The 20,620-nt window shown below is 48.9% G+C and overlaps 2 protein-coding genes across 9 annotated transcripts in view; both read right to left on the reverse strand.

Moving 5' to 3' along the window:
- Nucleotides 1-13,151, reverse strand: part of TMOD1 (tropomodulin 1) — a 29,846-nt gene extending 16,695 nt beyond the window's left edge. The window contains exons 1-2 of one of the 4 annotated variants that reach the window (XM_040579349.1): nt 13,026-13,151; nt 1,041-1,204 (exon numbers count right to left, since the gene is read on the reverse strand). In XM_040579349.1, coding sequence (XP_040435283.1) covers nt 1,041-1,160 — 120 coding nt within the window. In that variant the 5' untranslated portion in view covers nt 1,161-1,204; nt 13,026-13,151. Of the gene's footprint in view, nt 1-1,040; nt 1,713-13,025 lie in introns of those variants that run through there. The other 3 variants (XM_040579350.1, XM_040579348.1, XM_040579351.1) reach the window with 3 other exon arrangements.
- A 5,438-nt stretch (nt 13,152-18,589) lies between these two features.
- The window catches only part of TDRD7 (tudor domain containing 7), a 48,136-nt gene continuing 46,105 nt past the window's right edge, over nt 18,590-20,620 (reverse strand). For all 5 annotated transcript variants that reach the window (XM_040579342.1, XM_040579339.1, XM_040579341.1 and 2 more), the window contains exon 17: nt 18,590-19,120. In XM_040579342.1, coding sequence (XP_040435276.1) covers nt 18,900-19,120 — 221 coding nt within the window. In that variant the 3' untranslated portion in view covers nt 18,590-18,899. The remainder of the gene's footprint in view (nt 19,121-20,620) is intronic.

A 20,620-nucleotide genomic window follows, 5' to 3' on the forward strand; every position in this document is an offset into this window, starting at 1 on the left:
AAATGACTAATAGGAAGCAATTACGTTCAGGCAAGCTTGGAGAGCAACAGAGGAGAGCTGTGCTAATGCACAAGCAGGGAAGCGTAGGGAACAGCTTGCTTCCTCAGGCTTTGCGCTGTGAGAGGTGACCAAGCTTTAACTCCTGTACTCAGGCTACACCTGTACAATGTTGGCAAACATTTTACCTTTCCACACCTTTCACAGAACGCTGCCTGACTCTGTGTCTTCTGAGGCAGCTGTAACCAGCCCATCAGCTTAATCCCAGGAGCTAGCCTGCCACCTCTTAATTATTTTCCTGTGTTGCAATTAAAAATACTGATGATGCAACCTACACTGCCCATCATTTCCCCCAGAAAGACCAACTGCATGCTGCAGGAATGATTTCTCACTTGGCAGTGCCCAGCCGCCTCATCATCTAACGTTGCCGTAACCCAGTGGCCTGCCAGTTGGCTCTGCACGTCTCCTGCTAAAGCCACAGGACAATGTTGCCTCCAAAAAGCTTTCAGGGCTTGGCACCCACAGGCTCAGTATCTGCATATGCGCAGCTCCTGCTGATGTTGGGAGGTTGCTAAAAAAAACCCAGTTATCCCATTTTACAAAACTCTGGGATCTGGATTTCAGCCTAAATGGAGGAAAATACAGACCGTTCCAAGTCTGCTATGAAAAAAAGCCAAACATGCCACAAAACCCAAAACATTCCCTCCAAGGTGGCCTGATCAGAAGCAGAATCCAGTTTCCATAGATGTCCTGCCCTGCACCAGCACTGGCTCACATCGGTGCTGCAAATCACAGCGCTTGTCACGCTGCAGCATGTGTGCCCAGGCAAGGGCAGGGGAATACCACAGAAACAAAGTCCCAGGTGCAGCCCATGCTTCCGATGCCAAAACTGTTCCTGCTCGTCTACGGCCAGTCTCTTCCATCCTTGCACTGAGCACAGGCTCTGCAAAGAATCCCACTTAAATACAGATTACTAACGTAGCCTGTTCCCCCACAACTACTGAGATTTACCACCTCGCAAATCTCATGTAAAAATTACTTACATCAGGATCCAGCTCTTCCAGCTCATTCTCGAGCTTCCTGAGCTCCTCCTCTGTCAGAGCCCCAAGGATCTTGTCTTCATCCAAGTCTCGGTATTTTTCTAGCTCCTTTCTGTAAGACATCTTAGAGGAGTCTCGTGAATCTCACTTTTATGTCAAAACAGGACCTGAAGTGAAAACAAGAAGCATAACACTGAGTACATGAAACACAGCACTGCAGGCTGGCTGGCAGGGGAATGCTGAACACCACCGGGCTGCGGAAGATCTACGCTTAAAGCATGGCTGACTTTAAAGCCAGGTCAGATTGCTCAGGGGCCCCCTGGTCCATATCCCACATGCAAGGAACAGCCCACGGTCACGAGAGCGGCACAATTTCAGCAGCACGTTGCTCCACCACAGACTCCCAAGGCAGCACTGAGGAAGTACTTTGTACAGGACCCTGGCTAGAGATGTCTTTCTCCAAGCAACGCTAGATGTTAGGTATCCTGGGCACTTATTTTCTCAAAAGACAGTAAACCAGAAATCATAAAGTCTGCAGCTCTCATGCCCTTACAAGCCCCCCCAGTAACACCTCTGTGCACATGGCACTCCAGGTAACAATGTCACCAGATGGGAAAACAGATTTGTAACATCACTGAGTATCTCTGAGCCCTGTAAACCTCCACGAGGTTACAGTGTGTGACACTCCTTCCCATGTTCTAAAGCCACAAGGAGATCAGGAAGTATTATCCACTCACGTTTAGCAGGCTGCCAGTTTAACGTGCTGTTTAGTGACCCACCTTCCCCGAGAGCACACGTGTTTGCACTGCTGCGAGCTAAGCAGCTGACCTGAGCGTTACCGCATGTCTAAAACAACCCTTGAGGAAAAGAAGTGGGAGTAGCATAGTGAATGACCTATCCGGATAATCCTTGATGACCCAGGGGTTTGTCCCGCGTCGCCTAATATAAAACGCCATACAGAGTCACACACACGTAAATGGACCCCTGCCAGCTCTAAGACTGTAGTAGACCTTCTACAAAGGTCAACTTGTTTAAAATGTGCAGGTGGGTTATAAATACACTCACTACAACACACAAGAGTGTATCCAACTCTGCTTTTTTTTTTTTTTTTTTCTGAAAGTTTCCTTCTGTTCCATAGCACTGTTTACATTTCTTACATATTATTTACATGGCACATATCTATATTTTTTTGGCTTGATTTTTGTGGAGGGTATTGAACCATAGATAATTGGAAGTGATTTTTCCTACAGTTTTAAAAAAAGTCTTTTCATTCTTTCAAGTGGCACTTACACTAAAATAACAGCGAGGCCTGTGCATTTTTCAAGGAGCCAGACATCTTTTGAGTTTCTATAAATGGCCTTTTTTTGGCCTCTGCAGAGCATCAGAGCTCTACCCCGAGTCACATCTCTCCAGCTTTGCTCATCCTCTCAGGGCAGATCATGCTCTTATGATTGCTCTTCATTAGCGGAGACGTCTCTTTACACAACTTGCAACACAGCTGCTGTTCCAGATAGGAAAATTATCTTTAGCTTGTTCACAAAAGGGCACATTAATGCACACATGGCTCGACAGCAAGCCCTTAAATTTAGAGCTGTCATCTGGTCAGACGTTTGGTTCCCCACTGGTGTGGTGGTAACTCCTGCATCACTCACATTCCTGCCACTCGCCACTTAGGAGGTGTAGCACCAGGAGATGGTGCCTACTGGATGGAAAGAGCAGCCCCCCAGGCTCCCACAGCTGGGAGCTGAGGGAGTGAAAACTGGCTTTTTGTTGGGCTGGTTTGCTCCATGAGGCAACCGTCCACCCGTGGCACTAGAGTCGAGAGCAGTAAGGGGGTGACGGAGGAAGCGCAGGCTGCAGGGCGCAGTGGGTTTGGCCGAGGGAGGCGGTGGGGACCCCAGCACTTGGGGGCTTCACCGTGCCCCTGCAGCGCTCAGCACCTTGAGCAACAATACTGATGTGCAGCAGCCACCCACACCGCTGTGCCCTCGTCAGGCTAGCAGCTGCGACCAGCAGCTTGGCCCCAGCAAGGCTGCCCTTCTGGTCAGCACAGAGAAAAGCAGAGCCTTTATCACAACGACCCACGAACGAACGCTTGGATTTTTAGCAATTGTTACTACTCTGATGCAGGAGATCCTAGAAAAGCAGCCTAAACCTGGATCCGGAGATGTGCTGTGCCACTGTGACCTTAGATTGAAGTGCATGAACCACAAGCAGTCTGTATTTCACACTCAATTTTCAGTTTTCACTATTCTGTGGAAGGAGCGGGAGCTAAGAGCAGGCAGCAAGGCAGAGGACAACCCACCCGAGGCTGCTAAATTCCCTGTAATGGCTTCAAAATGTCCACATCTGCCATGCCCATAGCCATCCCGATCTTGGCTACATGTGGACGACTATTGTCGGTGGCAGCCCCAGCCCTTCCTGGCAATCGGGGTAGCCTGAAGTGGCGGCTCGGTGGGGACCGGGGCGCAGCCTCCGCAGGGCTGACCTTGCTGCCTCCTGCCAGAAGGACAGAGGCTGTCAGCGCCGAGAGGCAAAAGGCAGGACAGATGTCGGATGTCAGCATGCACAGGCAGTGCTTCTGGAAAATGCTTCAGGTTTCAAAGCATCCTGCAGAGATATGAAGCTGGGACTGCATATAGCAAAGGCCCTGAGGGTTGAGGACAGGTGCAGAGCCTGCTGAAACACAGCTGAAATCCCCGCAGGGAGAAGTTTGTTTGCTACACACACCAAGCAGAGCTGCCAGGAGGAGACAGTGCCCTCGCAGCCTCACTGGTGCAGCCGGACGGTGCCAATGACTCGCGCAGCTCCTGCAGCGCGCGCACTGGGAGCGCCGGCCGTGACTGCGGTGGCAGGACATTCAGTGCCATGAGCTGAGTGGGTTTAGCATCGCGTCCCCCCACACAGCCTCCAGGACTAGTACACTCGCTGGCTCTCACTTATCTCCACATCCCAGGCCTCTTCCACCCTATCTTGCTAACGAGTGCTGGGAGGAAAAGCAAAATAGCGTCTGCTCTAAATGGCAAGAGGGGTTTATAGCGCCAAAAATAAGAAAGGAGATGAATTCTGCCTAAGCCTAACTGTTTTCATTTATCCAACGGGCTGAAACACCCACTGCCACGAGCAGAGCTCCTTGAGCCATGTCAGGGTTCAAGCATGGTTTAACACAGCTGTCCCCCCCACCGACACCCACACTCTAAAAAACTAACAAGATCCTCCAGCACAACTGCAGTATTATATGCACATTTTAAACCCACACACTTCTGGACATTCAGGAAAGAGTTAACTCTAATTCACCATAAATCTGCTCCATCAAATCTATTCTCAGTGCCTTCCTAAGAGGGCAGCTTTGATTTCTTGCTGGTTTTCCTTAAACGTACCAACACACTTTTCATTCAGTAAACAAAGGAAGCATCACATCAAAATATATACATAATATATAGAAGCTGCACAAGACTGACACAATTAAAACTTTAAGTCCTCAAAAACCTGAAATTCATATTAACTACCAAGACAGCAAGATACTAGGTCTCGTTGTCCAAAGTATTCATCAGACACATGAGAAGACAGCCCAAACACTTGTACTTGGTAAGTCTGAAGAGCACAAAAGTTGGTATGCATGGAGACCTATAGAAAGTTTCAAGGAGAAAAATTAAATCGGATGGGAGGTGAATGCACACCATAGGTCATCTACAGGGAAAAACTGTTCCTATCATGATTACAGAAAAACAAAACCAAACAAAAAGGCAACATTTGTGATTATAAGGGGGGTGGAATAGTTTCTTTCTGAAGGGTCCAAAACCACTGAACAAACAAATGGATGTTGTAGAAGAACTGAAAATGGAAAGCATCCCACATGACACTGAAAATACTCCTTTCAGTGCTCTGCACCGGTACGGCCCCCCTGCAGCACCATGCCCTTTCTGGGGCACCGAAACCCAAGAGAAGCACCAGCCTCTGTGCAGGGATCCAGCTGAGACCTGGGAAGGAGGCCCCTGTGGGACCACTGCATCCCATCCACTGTGGAGAGCAGCCACAGGGATGTGGTCATAGTCCTCAGGTGGGCGAGCAGGGAGGGCAGGAGCAGGGCTGCAATGGGCTCAGGCTGCAACAGGCTGCCCCAGGAGGCTGCGGAGCAGCACCAGCTGAGTCAGAGCATCTGCAGGATCATCCCTCAGTGCTCTGACAACCCCAGGAAAAAGGACAAATGAGAAAGCAGAACTGGGTAAAGCGACAGAAACAGCAGCGAGCAAGACAAATTCCAAGAAAACACAAAAACGTCTTAGAGAGAAAAATAGCGGCTGATTTCCCCCAGGTGCTGTGCAACACGGAGCCCAGCCTCCCAGCGCACAGCCTCCCACATGCACCAGCATGCTAACAGTGGGAAACTACAGGAAGCCCTTTTCTTTTTGTATGTGCGTGGGGAGAAAGAGCAACCAACCTCAGCAAAGATACAGGACTTTTCAGTGGTAAATTCCGTCACCTGTTCGAGCCAAGCCCAACGCCGGCGTTTTGCGGCAGGCTGCAGCACGCAGCTGTCACCTCCACGGCCACGGGGACTGCAGCAGGCGGGGGGTCCAGTGCACCCCCAGTCATCTGCCGCACCGAATCGCCAGCAAAAGGCAGAGGACAGGAACTCTGTGTACTCTGCCTCCTGATGAGAGCCATGGCTGAAAAAACAAACAACCCCCACCCCAGACAACCCTCAAACCTGCCAGGAGACTTTTACAATGCTTTGAAATAAGAAAGCGGACCAAAGCCTTGGTTCCCGAGATAAGGAGGCTGCCAACAAGCATCACCAGCTTGTTGTCACCGTATTAATGGTTCTGGAAAAACTGCCAAGTTTGAAGGCAGAAGGCTATTCAGGATGAAAGCTGTTTTTAAGCAGCACTGAAGGCAGAAGTTAACCTTGTAAGGGGTAACCTGGCTCGAGAACAGTTCATATTTGACTCACGCAGCGTTTTGATTTATGAGATTTTTTCATAGCTGAAATGTAAACCCAAGTCAAAGTTCAGAGCTATTACTTTTTACAGTCCAAAACAACAAACCAATGTCAACCAGCCCCTCTGTAGTTGCTATAATTCCTTTTTACTTTTCTTTGACTTTTAGCATAACTTTAAAGATAAATGCCAGGGCTGTTTTTTGAGAAAACGTGCGTACCTCGGGTGACCATTTCCTATAAACTCAAGAGAAGTGCTTTTTGTGCATGCACCTCAGTGAATCACCCAGGTGTAAAACCAAGATGCAAGCCCTGCAGAGGAGGGAAGCATATCAGCTCCAGATGGTTTCCTAAATGAAGACTGTATTTTTATGTGGCCTCTAAGTGCTCTGATAAACTTTAAGGCCACTACCTAACTCTAATGAAATCTCACACAGGACTCAAACCCTAATTTCTTGTCAAGCTGCACCCGTGTGCAAAGGGTCCATCAGCACAGGCATAATGTGGAGCAAGCCTAGGCATCTCCTTTGGCTGACTGTCAGGGAATGAAGGAGAGAGCTGGGGCATCTGCAGGGATGTCTAGGGACAGGGGGGGAACCAGAAGCACTTGAAGAAGGGGGAGCTGTTACAAGTGGTAGAGCTGGGGCAGACACAAGATGGGGATGCGGGCATGAAGGATATCAATCAACCAAAAAGTGAGTCTCTGCTGGTTTTGCTGCTCATGGGACAACTTGCAAACCCTGGCCTTGCATCCCAGCATACCTGGGTGCTGGTGTGCAAGAGCCTGACTCCACAGCTGCCCTGCTGTTTGAGTCACTGAGCACGCCAACATCACCAGTTCCCAAGAGTTTCAAGAAGGGACCAACAAATCACGGCCAGATCCATTAACAACAGAGGGAAAGATGCCCAACAGCTCCTTCCAAGACCAAATCTAAAAATGTAACTCTCTGAGAATTTTGCAAAACCCGGTAGGAAATCAGAGCTGAGCACAGGGGGAGCTGGTTCTGCCCCCAGTGTCATCACACAGCCTTACACATCGAAAGTATCGACCGTTGGGTGCTTCCTATCACCGGTTACCCTGGTCACAAGGGAAGTAAATGCAGATGTGCTGGTATGGGACCACTCTTCTCCCAGCACAGAGGTACGAAAGTCAGACATGGAGCCAGCAGTCCCTTCTCTGGCAGACATAACCTGAGCCCAGCAGTGGCCCTGCAGGTGACCATGTGCCCCGTCCCTGCGGGACAGGCATCCAGCAGTTTACCCCATTTCAAATGAACATACTTTGCTCTTGCTAAACGTCAGGTCTTTGGCTTGGAGAAATGAAAGGAAGATAGGTATCTAAAGCCAGTCCTTTTAAGGGAATGGTCTCCTGCATATTTTTTGTAGATTCTTTTTTAGGCTCATTGTCTCAGGCAGAGAGGGAAGCATCTTTCAACAATGCATAAATACAGACCTAGGCTGCAGTGTCAAGCGTTGTTGGTCTGCTTGGGCTCTGCCTCACCACTTTGAATGTACAGGATGTTGAAACATCTTGTCAAAGCTACAAGAGACTTCCTATATCTCTGCACTGGACTTGCAGTCTGAGGCGCACTAGAAAGCATCTAGCCAGGAGGTCCACAGAGGTGGGTATTTCTCTCTGCTTAACATCCCTGAGGCTGCAGCTAAATGCTGCATCCAGTTTGATCATCCCCAGTAGAAGGCAGGTCTTGACAGGATAAAGAGACTCCATTGCAGGGCCATCATGATGGGCAGGAGGCTGGGACACAGAAGATGTGAGGAGAAGTGGAGGCAACCGGACTTCTTTGGCCTGGAGAGGGAAAGGCTGCAGTGGGATCTAATTGCAGCCAGTCATCCCATGCCTAAAGGGAAAGGATTTCTAGAGAAGACAGAATCAGGCTTTCCACAGAGGTTATCAGGGGAAGGACAAGGGGCAATGGGGACAAGTTCTGGCAAGGGGAAAACTCCTTGCCACAAGAGTGGTGCAGCCCTTGGACAGGGACCACAGAGGCGGTGGGATCTTCATCCCTGGATATTCAATGCTTAACTGGGAAAAGCCCTGGGCAACCTGATCTAGCTCTGGGGCTAGGCCTGCTCAGAGGAGGACACCAGACTAGGAACACCCAGAGGACCCCCCTCACCCATCTAAACTTTCTGTGACTGGGTCTTAGAAGAATGTGTAGGTCTGTCCAACTGATTCTTTCTCTGCATTGGAGGAGGTTACACAGGATGGGAACCAGGCTCCAAGCTGATCCCCTGCATTTCACAAAAACTTGTTTTCTGCACTCACTTAGTTTATCTAGCTGAAGCAAAGTCCTCACTGCTGTGATCCAAGTTTGAATTCTGATTCTCGTTCAACACAAGGGAGTTTAGCTGCCCTCCTCTAAAACAAACTGTTAAACCATCATGAGCTTAGACTCATTGTTGAAGGTCACCTTGACTAAGCCCCTTGCTTCTGCAGAATGAGGATGAGTCACTCAGCCTCCAGGACACTATCATAGTATCATCTTGCTTTGCAGCTTTCTCACACTGAGAAGCCCTTGTGCAGCTTGCAGAGTAGCCAAGCATCATCTTGAACGATTCCAAATAAAACAGAGCATACAAGGTAGCTGATGTATCCAGCCCCTGCTCAGCGAGCAGTGCCCATCTTCATCCCTTAGCTTTTCCACAGCAGAGTTGGACGGTGCCGGCACGTTCATGCCCTGGCTGAGAAGAGTGGATAGAGAGAAGACAGGGGATGTTCCAGACAGTGAGAAGCTCCGTCATGTCAGATGCAGAAAGCAAGAGGTCAGCACACCCCATCATAGTTCCAGGCAAGCCTGCCATCAGCCAGAAAGACTGAGGCCCTCTCAGCCTCCCTGCAAGAGGCTCATGCCTAATGAAATCCAGCGGGGAATCTGCGGTCCCTTCAGGAAACTCAGACTTCTCTAAGGAAGACCTGGATTTCCTCCAGTTTGACAAAAACCCCACAACCAGTAGCCACCAAGCTAAGACACACTAAAATTTGTATTTCAAAAGAAACATCTGGAAGGAGGCATCCTGGATCTATCAAAGCACACCGTGACTTCTGCCTTTCTAAATGAAATGCTGACCATGCAAAACACTCGATGCTATCTGGAGTTATCATCACCGCCCAGAATCCTACAGCAGTAAGTTCAACACGCCATAGACAACACTTACTGATGATGCTGCTTCAGTCCCATGGGGATCCTCACGCTGGAGCTGACATTCCCACTTGACAGCTCCACAGCAAACAGCTTGTCATCTGAGGTCATGCACACACTACGGGAAGCTCCCTGTGCTTGACTAAAGTGATCTCTCCCTTCATCCACTGCTGCTGAGGTGAGTCTTACACTGGCTGCATGCTCTTGGACCTTCCTCTCTCTTTGTGTGCTAGCAGCTCACCCAGTTCCTTATCCAGTACTCAGGAACTACCTGTTTCTCCTGGCCCTTCCCTCCTCGATGCTCCTGCAGCCTGCAAGCCACACAAAGCAGTACTGGCTCTTGCCAAGCAGTCTTTCTCATCAGGGCCATCCAGCAAATAACCTGGATGTTTGGTGACCAGACAACACGTCAATGGGGTCAAATTCTGCCAAAGCCCAAACACAAACCTTTCCAGCTGCATCTCCCTTTTGCATATTTTTAAGGCACATGCTTGCAAATACAGTGATGTGTTCTCCTATTTGGGGTGAAGTTCTCTCACGCACCTGGCATGTACTTAAATCATTAATTACTAATCCCTATGAAAAACACGTGGGCACGCTTGAGTCATTAGTGACACCATGCACTCAGTTCCTGCTCTGTAACTTGAATCCTTCCACTTGGAAACTTCACAGCCAGCACAATCTCCTTTGAAAAGGGGTCCTGGGCTTCTTGCCTGAACTTCTCTTGGTCCTCAGATGGACTGCTGCTTCTCTGGAACACTCTAGTTGCAGGGAGCAGCTGAACCTGACGGATACCATACGAACACAGGAGCAGAAAGGCTCCAGCCTCGCACTGAGCAGTACCTTGGACTCCAGCAGGCGATGGTGATGTCCTGTAAGAGAGAAGCCCTACCAGACTGCCCAGAGCAAAGCACAGCAAGTAACACACCCACGTCTGCATGTTCCCGATATCACCCCACTGCTTGTGTGTCTGAAGCAGAAGAAGTGAAAGTGAAATGCTCCATCACGGTGCTGCAAACAAGCCCTAGACAGGTTGATGCTTAATGAATGCCAGAGCAAAACGAGTACTGTTCCAGCAGCAATGAGCCTGTGGTGTATGCTGCACACCAAATCCGAGCGAGACATTTAACAGAGGTGGGACCCTCACACAGTCCTCTAAGGCCTGAAGAAACAAAGATGCCACCTGCAGCTGGGACAGCCACTACACCACAGAGTGCTGGCGTGGGGCAGCGCTCTGGGGAAGCATGCTTGTAGCCTTGTTTCCATGCTTCTCCCAGGGGTGCTGCCAGCCAGCGCACCCTGGGCTGGACAGACTTTGGTCTGAGCCAGGATAGGCTCTGATATGTGTTTATCTCATTCACCATGAACAAGTAGGAAGAACTCCTCTCAGGGGGGTGATACAGCGCCGAGACAGGGCACCAGGGAGCGGGGTCTCCATCTTTGGGGGTTTGAAGCTACAACCTCCTTGGCTGAAGAAGGATCTGCTATGAGCTGGGGATGGACTAGAGAACTGTTGAGCCACCGGCTGTACTGGGGTCGTGTGACAAAACGCATGTGGCCATTTAGCATCATGGAGCCAAGAAACACAATTCTAATCTCCTGTTTCTTCCAAGGGTCTGATAATTTTACAAAATAAACACATTTTGACTACTAATCCCTGCCTAGAATAGAGAAGTGAAGACAGTCTTCCTAGCTCATGATTTGCAGATGGCTGTCAACTACAGAGGGGAAAAAATGCAGAAAGCAGGTGCCAGCCTCCTCCCCTTGAGCTGTGCTGGGCTTTCACAAAAACTCCACATGCCTGGAAAACAGTGAAGCATCAAACAGAAAAGTAAAACAATTCATCTGCAAACATTACACTCAGTAGCACATCGCTCTGGGGGATAGAGTTAAACACCTAGCAACAGCAGACAGGTGCTTCTTGCAGAAGGATCATTCAGGATCTCTTGAAAAGATAAGCCAAACTGTCCTTTAGGTAAATGGAAGTAAAACGTGGGCAAAGGAAAGCAGTAGTGAGATAGACCAGGCTGCCTCCACATCTGCTTGACTTTCACAAACACACTGAGCAGGAGGCAAGGCAGCAACATTTTCTGAGGATTATGCAAAACCATATCATCTGGAGAAAAGCCAGGAGACCATCACAGCTGAGAAATGTGTGGAGAAAAGAACAGGATGAGTCAGGCTAGAAAACAAAGCAATGCTGAAGGGGGCGGGAAGTCCTGACAGGGGGAAAACAGAGACCTTGAAATGAGCAGCAGTGACCATACAATGCAGCACGCTTGTTGGAATACCCAAACACATATAGAATCATTTATGTTGGAAAAGACCTTTAAGATCATCGAGTCCAACTGTTAACCCAGCACTGCCAAGCCCATCACTAAACCACATCCCTAAGCACCGCATCTACATGTTTTTAAAACACCCCCAGGGATGGTGATTCCACCACCTCCCTGGGCAGCCTGTTCCAATGCTTCACCACACTTTCAGTGAAGAAAGTTTTCCTAATCTCCAATTTAAACCTCCCCTGGTGCAACTTGCAGCCGTTTCCTCTGGTCCTATCGCTTCTTACTTGGGAGAAGAGACCAACCCCCACCCGCCCACAGCCTCCTGTCAGGCAGCTGTAGAGAGCAGCAAGGTCCCCCCTGAGCCCCCTCCTTTCCAGGCTAAACAACCCCAGTTCCCTCAGCGGCTCCCCACAAGACTACATTAGAGCAACAGGCGCAGAAGCTGTCAGGAGACAACAGTGCAGGCTCTTCTACACCACTGCAAAAGCCGTTTGGCGCCGGGCACTGTGGTGCTAGCAGGACAGTGCCTGGCTTTAGCATTGCAGCCCAGCCCCTCCTTCCAAGAATGCATAAGACGAAGTGCTCACTACCATAACCTGAAGTAGGGCTTGCATGCTCAAAAGCTTGCCCAGTATTTGCTCTATCAGATAGTCTGAGAGCAGGTGCCACCTCTCAGCATCTTCTTGTCTCTTTGATGAGAAATTCTTCACTCCAGCATGAACTGGCAGGTCATATGTGGTGAAGGGATTTTACATACACTTTAAAGTAACCTCAGCCACGTGGATGAGCACCTTTCTGGCTCAAGATGCTATACCCAAGGAAAGATGTAAAGCAGCTAGAGAGTGGACCTCTGCCTAGAGCTAGGGCAGCCGGTCCAGAAGGGGGGCAGCGGGCAGGTCCTGCCCAACGAACAGTCCAGGGACATTTCAAAAGCAGAAGCATATGGATGAGCACATCAGGATGGCACGTGTGCGAGGGCAGGAGCTGCGTCCAGCTGAGTGAACGAAAGTTATCTTGGAGATAGGCTGCACATTTCAAGCAAGGCAGTGACTAATTCAAGCCGGACAAAGTATGGCCACAGAAAATAACACCACAAGGACCGAAGGGCTCTCTCCCCCGCTAATTTCTACTTTTCCCGTACAAAAGCAGCGCAGCTTTCTATCGATCCATCCCGCGAAAAACCACTTCCCAGAAGAGCTCCCGGATTACAAACGCAACAGCCGCACAACAGCCCCACCAGCGGCCCTGGCCGCCCGTGGCCACCCCCCACCCCCCCCCCGCCCGCTGCGGGGCACCGCCGCGCACACCGGGGACACCGCCTGCCGCAGCCCGCCGGCTGCTCCGCGCACTCCCGGCGCAGCGCCCAGACCCTCCGGGAGCGGCCGGCCGGCCTGCCAGGCAGCAGGCTAGGGGGAGGGGGGAGGCAGGCAGGGCAGGCAGGCAGGCAGGCAGGCAGGCAGGCAGGGCAGGAGGGAGGCAGGGTGCCCCAACACCCAGCCCATCGCCCCTGCGCGCTGCCGGGCGCACGTAGCGCGGAGGCGGCCGCTATTTATGCCGAGCCGGTGCCGGCCAAATATTCTGCCCAGATAACCAACCCGCTTACCGCGCCCGTGGGCCGAGCCGAGCCGAGCCGAGCCGTGCCGTGCCGAGCCCGGGCGGCGCGTCCTGCCCGCGCCGGCTCCGCTGCTGCGGGGGGCGGGGGTCCGTGCCCGGGCCCGGGCTCGGCACGGCCCGGCCGTCACTCAGCGGGGCCGGCCCCGCCGCCCCTCCCGGCCGGCAGCAGCTGTGCCCGCCCCGGCCCCGGCCCCGGCCCGCCCCGGCAGCCGAACCTGCCCCAGCGCCCGGGCGCGGCGGGCGGTGCCGGGCTGCGGCGCGGCACGGGCGGCACTTGCTTCCGAAGGGTCTTCCCCGCTGCCGGCGGCTCGGGCCCGCCGCGGCCCGCATTGTGCCCCGTGGCAACGTCGCAGGGTGGCGGCAGCCCCCCGCCAGCGCTGCGCTCCGGAGAAGCCCCGCGAAGAGGCGCGCCCGGGTCCACGGGAGCCCCGGCCGCCGCAAGGCACCCTGCGGCTGCGGCTGGGAAAACTCCTTCCCCTTCCCCCGGGGGCAGCGGTGCCGCCCTGGGAGGGGGCAGGGGGGCGGCGGGGGTCGCAAGGCTCAGCCAGACCGAGTCGCGGCCGCGCTGGCCTCTGCCTGGGCACGGCCCTGCTACCGGCGAGGGTGAGCACCTCGTAAAAGCTGCTTCCCCACAAATGCCACCTGTATCTGCGCACCTACTAACTCCGTGTCTTGTTTTACTCTCTGCAGGTTTGCCCCATACACCCGGTGACAGCCACCCCCTGGGGCAGCTCGGCCCAGAGAGCTGCCTTCCAGCTTCGTGGTGCCAACAGATTTAGTACTATTGCTGCCAAATCTCCTTTCCCCTATCCTCACCTTTGCGTTACCGTAAAGCTCCACGGATTTATCCTTTAATCTTTTTTAACAAATCTCCCACAAAGCGTCAGCCCCACGCTCAGCCTTATCTCTGCTGTCCGGTCTCCACCAGCAGGCACAAGGCAAGACGGGAGAGAGCCTCAGACGTATCAGAGGAGTACAGTCCATCTGAACCCTTCTCCAGCCCCACACTTCCCAGGCCTAGTGACGTCCTTCATCTGAAAATGGTCCCCATCTCCATGAGATGGTACTTGATTTTTTTTTCATGGCTTGTCATACAGCTGACCTGGCTGGTGCCAAGGTCCTTTGTCCCATGGCATCGGGAGAAAGATCTGCAGTTAGCCCTGGAAATACAGCTCACAGCTAGGCCAGATGAGGCACACAAAAGGGGACGCTGCCAAGCACGTGCGTGCCTTGACAGGAGAGCAGGATTATGGCACAGGTCACTGGTATCATCCCAGCTGCTGGTAGGAGTGAAAAGGGCACTTAGAACCACCCAATTCACCCACTGACTGGCCCAAATGCCTGAATCTCTTCAGGGTGAAGAAGCCTAATGGCTACCAGATCAGACAAACATAGATGCCAGTATCTGTGCTACTTGCTCACCAACTGTTTTTCTCAAGGGTGTGCAAGATGTGAGCAATTCAGGAAGGGATCCACTGGCACCACCCAGCTTTCCTACAAGCCCACATTGGCTTTGCACTCTGAGATACACAAGCCACTTAATTTTTATCCCATCTGGCTGCCATCAGATGTAGCTTTGTGAGCACCAGCAGATCATCCAAGGTGAGTGCTACAGGCCCCTTAGGATTCACTCAGCCTGTCTGTATCAGGCAAGACACGGAGCCAGTTTCTCAGCACATCTGTTTTCAGTGTGATGCTTATTCTTTAGCTGCCTGCCATGACACACCGCAGTGACAAACGCTGCAAGTAACACACCTTGCAGCACTGTTCAACAAGACACCAAGTACTGCTAACTTCAACTACACCAAGCACCTCTTCACAACAGTTATCAAGGTAACAGCTCAACACACTTGAAGCATGTCTGCTCAGTTCACAAACCTCTCTTGCTCTAGCCATGTTCTTAACTCACAGAGGACAATTCTCCTGTTCAAGAGTTCTAGTCTGAAAATATCAGCAATAAACAAAAGAACACAAAAGGAAGCTTTCAGGCACTATGAATCATTTAAAGTGAGGGTTTGTTTTTTTTTTTTCAGTGCAAGATTCTTTCTCATTTTTCTTGTCTAGCACACTCAGCACATGAGAATATAGGCTCTCAAAAAGCTGGCCTGCTGTGCAGCAACTGTGAGAACAAAGGATGACTGTGGTGAAAACACAGAGACAAAAGAGCTTTGCAACAGAAGTCTCCTCAAATGGGGATAGAGTAGGCCAGGAGTGGAAAAGGAGATAGAAATTCATTTTGGGATGGCAAAGAGGGTCCTTGTGTTTCTCTGATGAAACAAGGCTTCCTCAAAATGACCCAGAATGAACACACTGGGGGGTGAAAGAGGTGAACTTAAACTTTGTAAAAGTAACAAAATACAGTTGAGATGGAATAAACAGAAAAGAGATAGTTTGGAAGTGCTATTGTTCACATCCTTGGGCTTTGTTTTTTGGTTAAATTATTACAGTGTCATCTGTTCTCCCTAGGTAACGAATGCTCATTTTCCAGTTTATAAAGTCACAATGATCTACAAAACCAGTCTAACCACGCTGCATTCCCTTTGTTTGGCAGGAAAGTTATCTTGAGTGGGGTCCCAAGAATTATACCCTCCATCTCCACATCCCAAGGGAGGATCAGCTGGGCTTCTGCAGATATATCCTACCTGTTTCTGGCATTTATAATGAAACTGGAGTTCCAGTGAATTTCCAGGCTTTCCTCCCCAACTCTTTAGGAAAACTGCCTAACACCTAACCTAAACTTACCTTTCTGCAATCCAAGCCCTTATATGTCCTATTTTCCCGACTTATAAAAACAAGTTCTTTATCAGCAGAAACTTTTCAAAGTGTTCCCCTCCTTAGTCTTCTCCTATCAAGAGTAACTACAAATCCTTCTATTTAAGCCAGGTTTTCTAGACTTCCATTGTTCTTGCTTTTGTCTGGATTCTCTGTAATCTCTGCATGCAGTGCCCAGAACTGCATGCAGGATTCCCGTGAAGGCCTTTCCAATAGCCGTCAGAAAGGAAAGATCATGTGAAATGGTAACTCTACCACCTGCTCGATTCAGGCACCTGCCACAGAAGCACCATGCATTCATGAAAGCAGAGAAACCATTCACAACCAACCCCAAACACAGACTGCTGAAAAACTCGTTAAAAATCATGCAGCATTCTGTGTGAATTAACGACTTACACATAGCAGGCAGGTCTAATGCCTCCTAGGGACAACAGACTAACTACTAATTATGCTAACTACTTCATAGACTAGGAACTTCAACAAACTCAGTATGTTCAATACTGTGTACGGCCACCACCACCTGCACACTCTTCAAAGCCAGAGCACAAAATGTACTCACATAGTACTAGCAGGCCAGTTAGCAAATGTATCGGAGTCTTGCAGATTGGTCAGTGGGGTAAAAAAAGTAACATTAAAAGCAGGTATAGAATCAGAGCTCTGAAACGGAAATCACAGACAGCCCAGGAAGACAGTAAATTTGGTAATTAAGTAAGTAACAGCAGAGTACCTGTAGAGTGATGGACTAGTAATGGAGCTACTTAAGACAGGGGTGGTACTGTGCGGTGGGTATAAAGACATCCCAATGTAGCCTCTGGACACAGCATATGAACTGAATGCAGCATTGTTAGCAACTTTTGGTTGGGTGCATGGCCAATGCATGCATAAAATGATTCACCACACGGAGAGTGGTATTCTTGGGCTTGCTGACCAGCTAAGACTGCACTCTGTTGTACCAACATACAAAGCAGCCTGTGCCAACTTCACTATTGAGCTTTGCAGATGCATAAGACTATGAATATTGTCCTTGCTTCTGATCTGGGCTTTTTTGACTCTGAAGCAGCCACCGACAACCAAAGAGAGGGTAAGGCATACTCCAGAAGGAGCAGACAAGTTCAAAAAGCCTTTTGAGTGCCTCAAACATCCGCCAGGGTCTTCCCGCTAATACTACAAATGTAGAGTCCCAAAGCCTGCATCACCAGTTCACAGGTGAAAATCAACTACTGGCCAACAGCAGATGCCCCAGCCTCAAAGGATGCAAACACAACACAGGCATTTCTCACACAACCAAACTTCAAAACGGTTCCAGCAAAATGCCCTATGCCATTACAATTATCAAGTCATCAAACTTTGCAAGATTGCAGATGAAAGTGGCATATGCTCTTAGATACACAGGAACACTCTCATGCTCTCCTTAGTAGCTCAGGAAAGCGCTTGTCTCATCCTAATGACCCACACCATTCAGATTTTCAGGCTTACAAGCAGTCCTACACAGAAGGAAACTTCTGCATGGAATTTATCTACAGCAGTTCATCATCACATGGATTCCTTCACTTGCACTCTTCACCTTCTCTGAGTGGCAGCTGAGGAAGGAGAAATCGATTAATATGGAAGAATGTTAATATCTTGGGTGTTAATGCCACTTCTCTCTCAACAAGTACACTGAAGTCTCACCACAGCGTGCTTAAATATGGACAGGACCAGGTTAACTAGCAATTTGCATTAAATTAGCAGTTTATTACCTTATTGCTACCTGCTCTAGTCATAAGGGCTCTGCTGTACCCTGTGTACAGTCCAGGCAGAGACACACTTGCTAGATTTCCAAGAGGACCCCTTCCTGCTTAGCTCACACCTCCTCCAGAACTACACCAGAATTAGAGGGTGCAAATATAGGTCTTACACGCTTTAACAGCTTGTTTACTCAGAATATTTGCACACATTTTCTTTCTTCCCTCCTATGCACTGCACTTTTCAGTCACGATTGTCTTTCTGTTCAGTCTCCCTTACCCATGCAGACAGCATGCTAGCAGAATTTCTTAGTTCAATTTGCGTATTACTAGGAAAATTATATATGCTATGCACAGCGGAGAAATTCCTTCTGCTGGCATTCACTGTGTAAAACTTCAGTACTGTGTTTAATAGTCTTAAGGGACTATATCAAGCAGACTCAAATACAGGCAAGCAAGACTATGAAATAATAATCATGTCTACAACTCCTCAAAATATTTCTAAGGCCAAATATAAAGTACGCCTTACAATAAGCCAAAAATAACGTGTTCAGAGGACTTTAAGCACAAATCCAGGTGCTTACAGGACACTGCTTGCTCCTGTCTCCAGGGAGCAGCGGTCGTTGAAGATTTCTCAGAAGCATACATGAAAACGAGCTATCGAAACAGAACAAAAGGAATGCTTTGAATTTAGCAACCAGTTGGGGAGTGGGGTAGTGGGGTGAGGGGAGCAGAGAATTCAGAAAGGCGGTATCATTGCTGAAGAACTGCAAGCAGAGTAGTAAGCACATAAAGTGCGTACCCTTCTGTGAAAGTTAAATCCCACAAATGTGGTCTTCCAAACAATTCAGCAATTAAACTCTTACAAGTTCAGGAAGAGGAAAACCCTCACCAATAATGCACGTCTCTGACATTAACATCAGAAATATTGAGGGCTGCTTCCATGCTTCCCCAGTAATAAGAACACTAGTTAAGAAAAAGGGAGGAGTACCCAGAAACGGCTGAGTAATAGCTGTGAGATAAAAAGCCCCCCAAAATTAGGGAAAGATCACAAGAGCAAAGTCAACATTATTTTATTGATAAATAATTTTTTTAATATTTTCACTCAAGCATTCTAGTACTACAATGGTAAACAAAGTGCATATTTTCAGAAAGTCAACAAAACCCAAACTCAGTAAACAAACTCTTTTCAAAGAACAAAGATTTTTCTATCTTCAGTGTTATCCCCTTCATGTCTTCAAGGCTGTATAACTGTTTTACAATGTTATCACATTCATGTCTTCAAGGCCATATAACTATTTATCTTCAAAGCCTGTTACTTATTTTATTGCTAAAGAATCTGAGCTGCTACATTTCAGAAATGGTGATTAATCATCCTTTGAAAATTCCACAAGACTTTGAGACACAAAATCATGAATCCATATATCAGTATCTGGAAGAGATGTGTCCACAAGAAAAGTCACAATTTTTCGATCCCAAGAGTTAGTGCTTTCATTAACTGCCTGTATCTGTGCCACCAGTGGTTTCTTCTCTACAAGATTCCGAAACACTATTGATGCTTCTTCTGACCACTGCTGGCTTTTCACTCCTAGGACAAATGTAAAGCAAAACAGAAGGTCACTTATAGACTAGACCAATCTGAATTAAGTTTATAAAGAAGTCAGGGGCGTTTAAATACTTGAAAAAACAGATGTTCAAGTGCTACTGAATGCAGCTTAACTCTAGAAAAAAATCACAAACTCACTCATCTCACACACAGAAAAGTTTAATTATTACAGAGACTAGGACATTTATTTTTTCTTGAAGTCTAAAGATACGGACAAGTTTGCAGAAGTGAAAGGCAAATGTGTTGATTCACTGAGTAATTCAAAGTGTATCAGCTGACATGCATGATCAAGGCATATTACAAAACATGACAAAAAGGAAACTAAAGATCCTTTTGAAACAAACTATTGCTTTGTCTTGTGCCTGAGGGTGCTGAAATTATTTGTTCTGTTGGCTTTACTTTAGATTAAGTTTTCTTCATCTCAAAGCAGCATCAGCTATTAAAATATCTGCCAAACCTTCAAGCCCCAGACTAGATCTGCAGAAAGCAGAAAGGAAAAGAAATGCCGCCTAAATGCCTCACAACTGTTGCTATTTTTTTTGAGAGCAGCATCCCACAAAGTCATGTCTGCTCATGGACATGATGCTAGAACCCAAACAGGTTTTTGAATGTGACCTCCTGCAGACTTGGAATTCAGTCTCCCCAGACCACTGCTGGTGTACAGCACCCAGACACAAGGGTCTCAAATATCGTGCATGAACACCCAAACAACAGCTCACAGATCAAAAAAGCAGAACAGCGAAGTGACAACACTTGGCTTTTACTATTAGCAGCACCCTGCTGCTGACAGGACAGGACAACACAGGAACACAGCTTGTTGCAGGTTACAGAAGGAATGAGAAGTCAACAGTTCATCAACAGTTAAGAAAGGGTAAGTAACGCTAGGAAAGGCTGGTGGGGAGGCAAATGGGGTTTTACAAGGAAACAGACCAGAGACTGAGGGGCAGCAGACATAAAAAAAAAGAGAGAAAAAAGTGGAAGAATAGCAAGACAATAGTTACCGGTCTTCCGGGCTCAGCTGGCCTGCTTTGACAATATGAAGCAGCTCAGAGGCCAACTTAACTAGCTACTTGGGATTCTGTGAAGCAGGAAAATTGATGACTTGCAGGCTTGCTCAGCTGGATCCTGCACTACCCCAGTAGAGAGACACAGCTAGAAATCAGCTTCATTTCAGCACTGCACTCCTAGAACCCCAGCCTGTCGGTAACATCCATCATCACTAGTTCAAAGCAAACCCCAAGGTCACACCGAGGCTATGCAGAGAAGCAGATCCACAGAAGGTAACCTAGGATCAGAGCATCAACTCTGTGGCCTGTCACTTCAGAAAGCATATTCTGTAACTGAAGTCTAGACTTCATACTCTGAAGTCTAGACTAGCACTGACCGAACAGCAGCAGGAAGCAGCAACTTAATAAGAAGAGACACATACATCTGAAGGCAATGCAGAAATGAAAGACAAATTCCGAAAAGGAAAGGAAAGGC

This window comes from Falco naumanni, chromosome Z, assembly GCF_017639655.2.
Source record: "Falco naumanni isolate bFalNau1 chromosome Z, bFalNau1.pat, whole genome shotgun sequence".
Classification (NCBI taxonomy): domain Eukaryota; kingdom Metazoa; phylum Chordata; class Aves; order Falconiformes; family Falconidae; genus Falco; species Falco naumanni.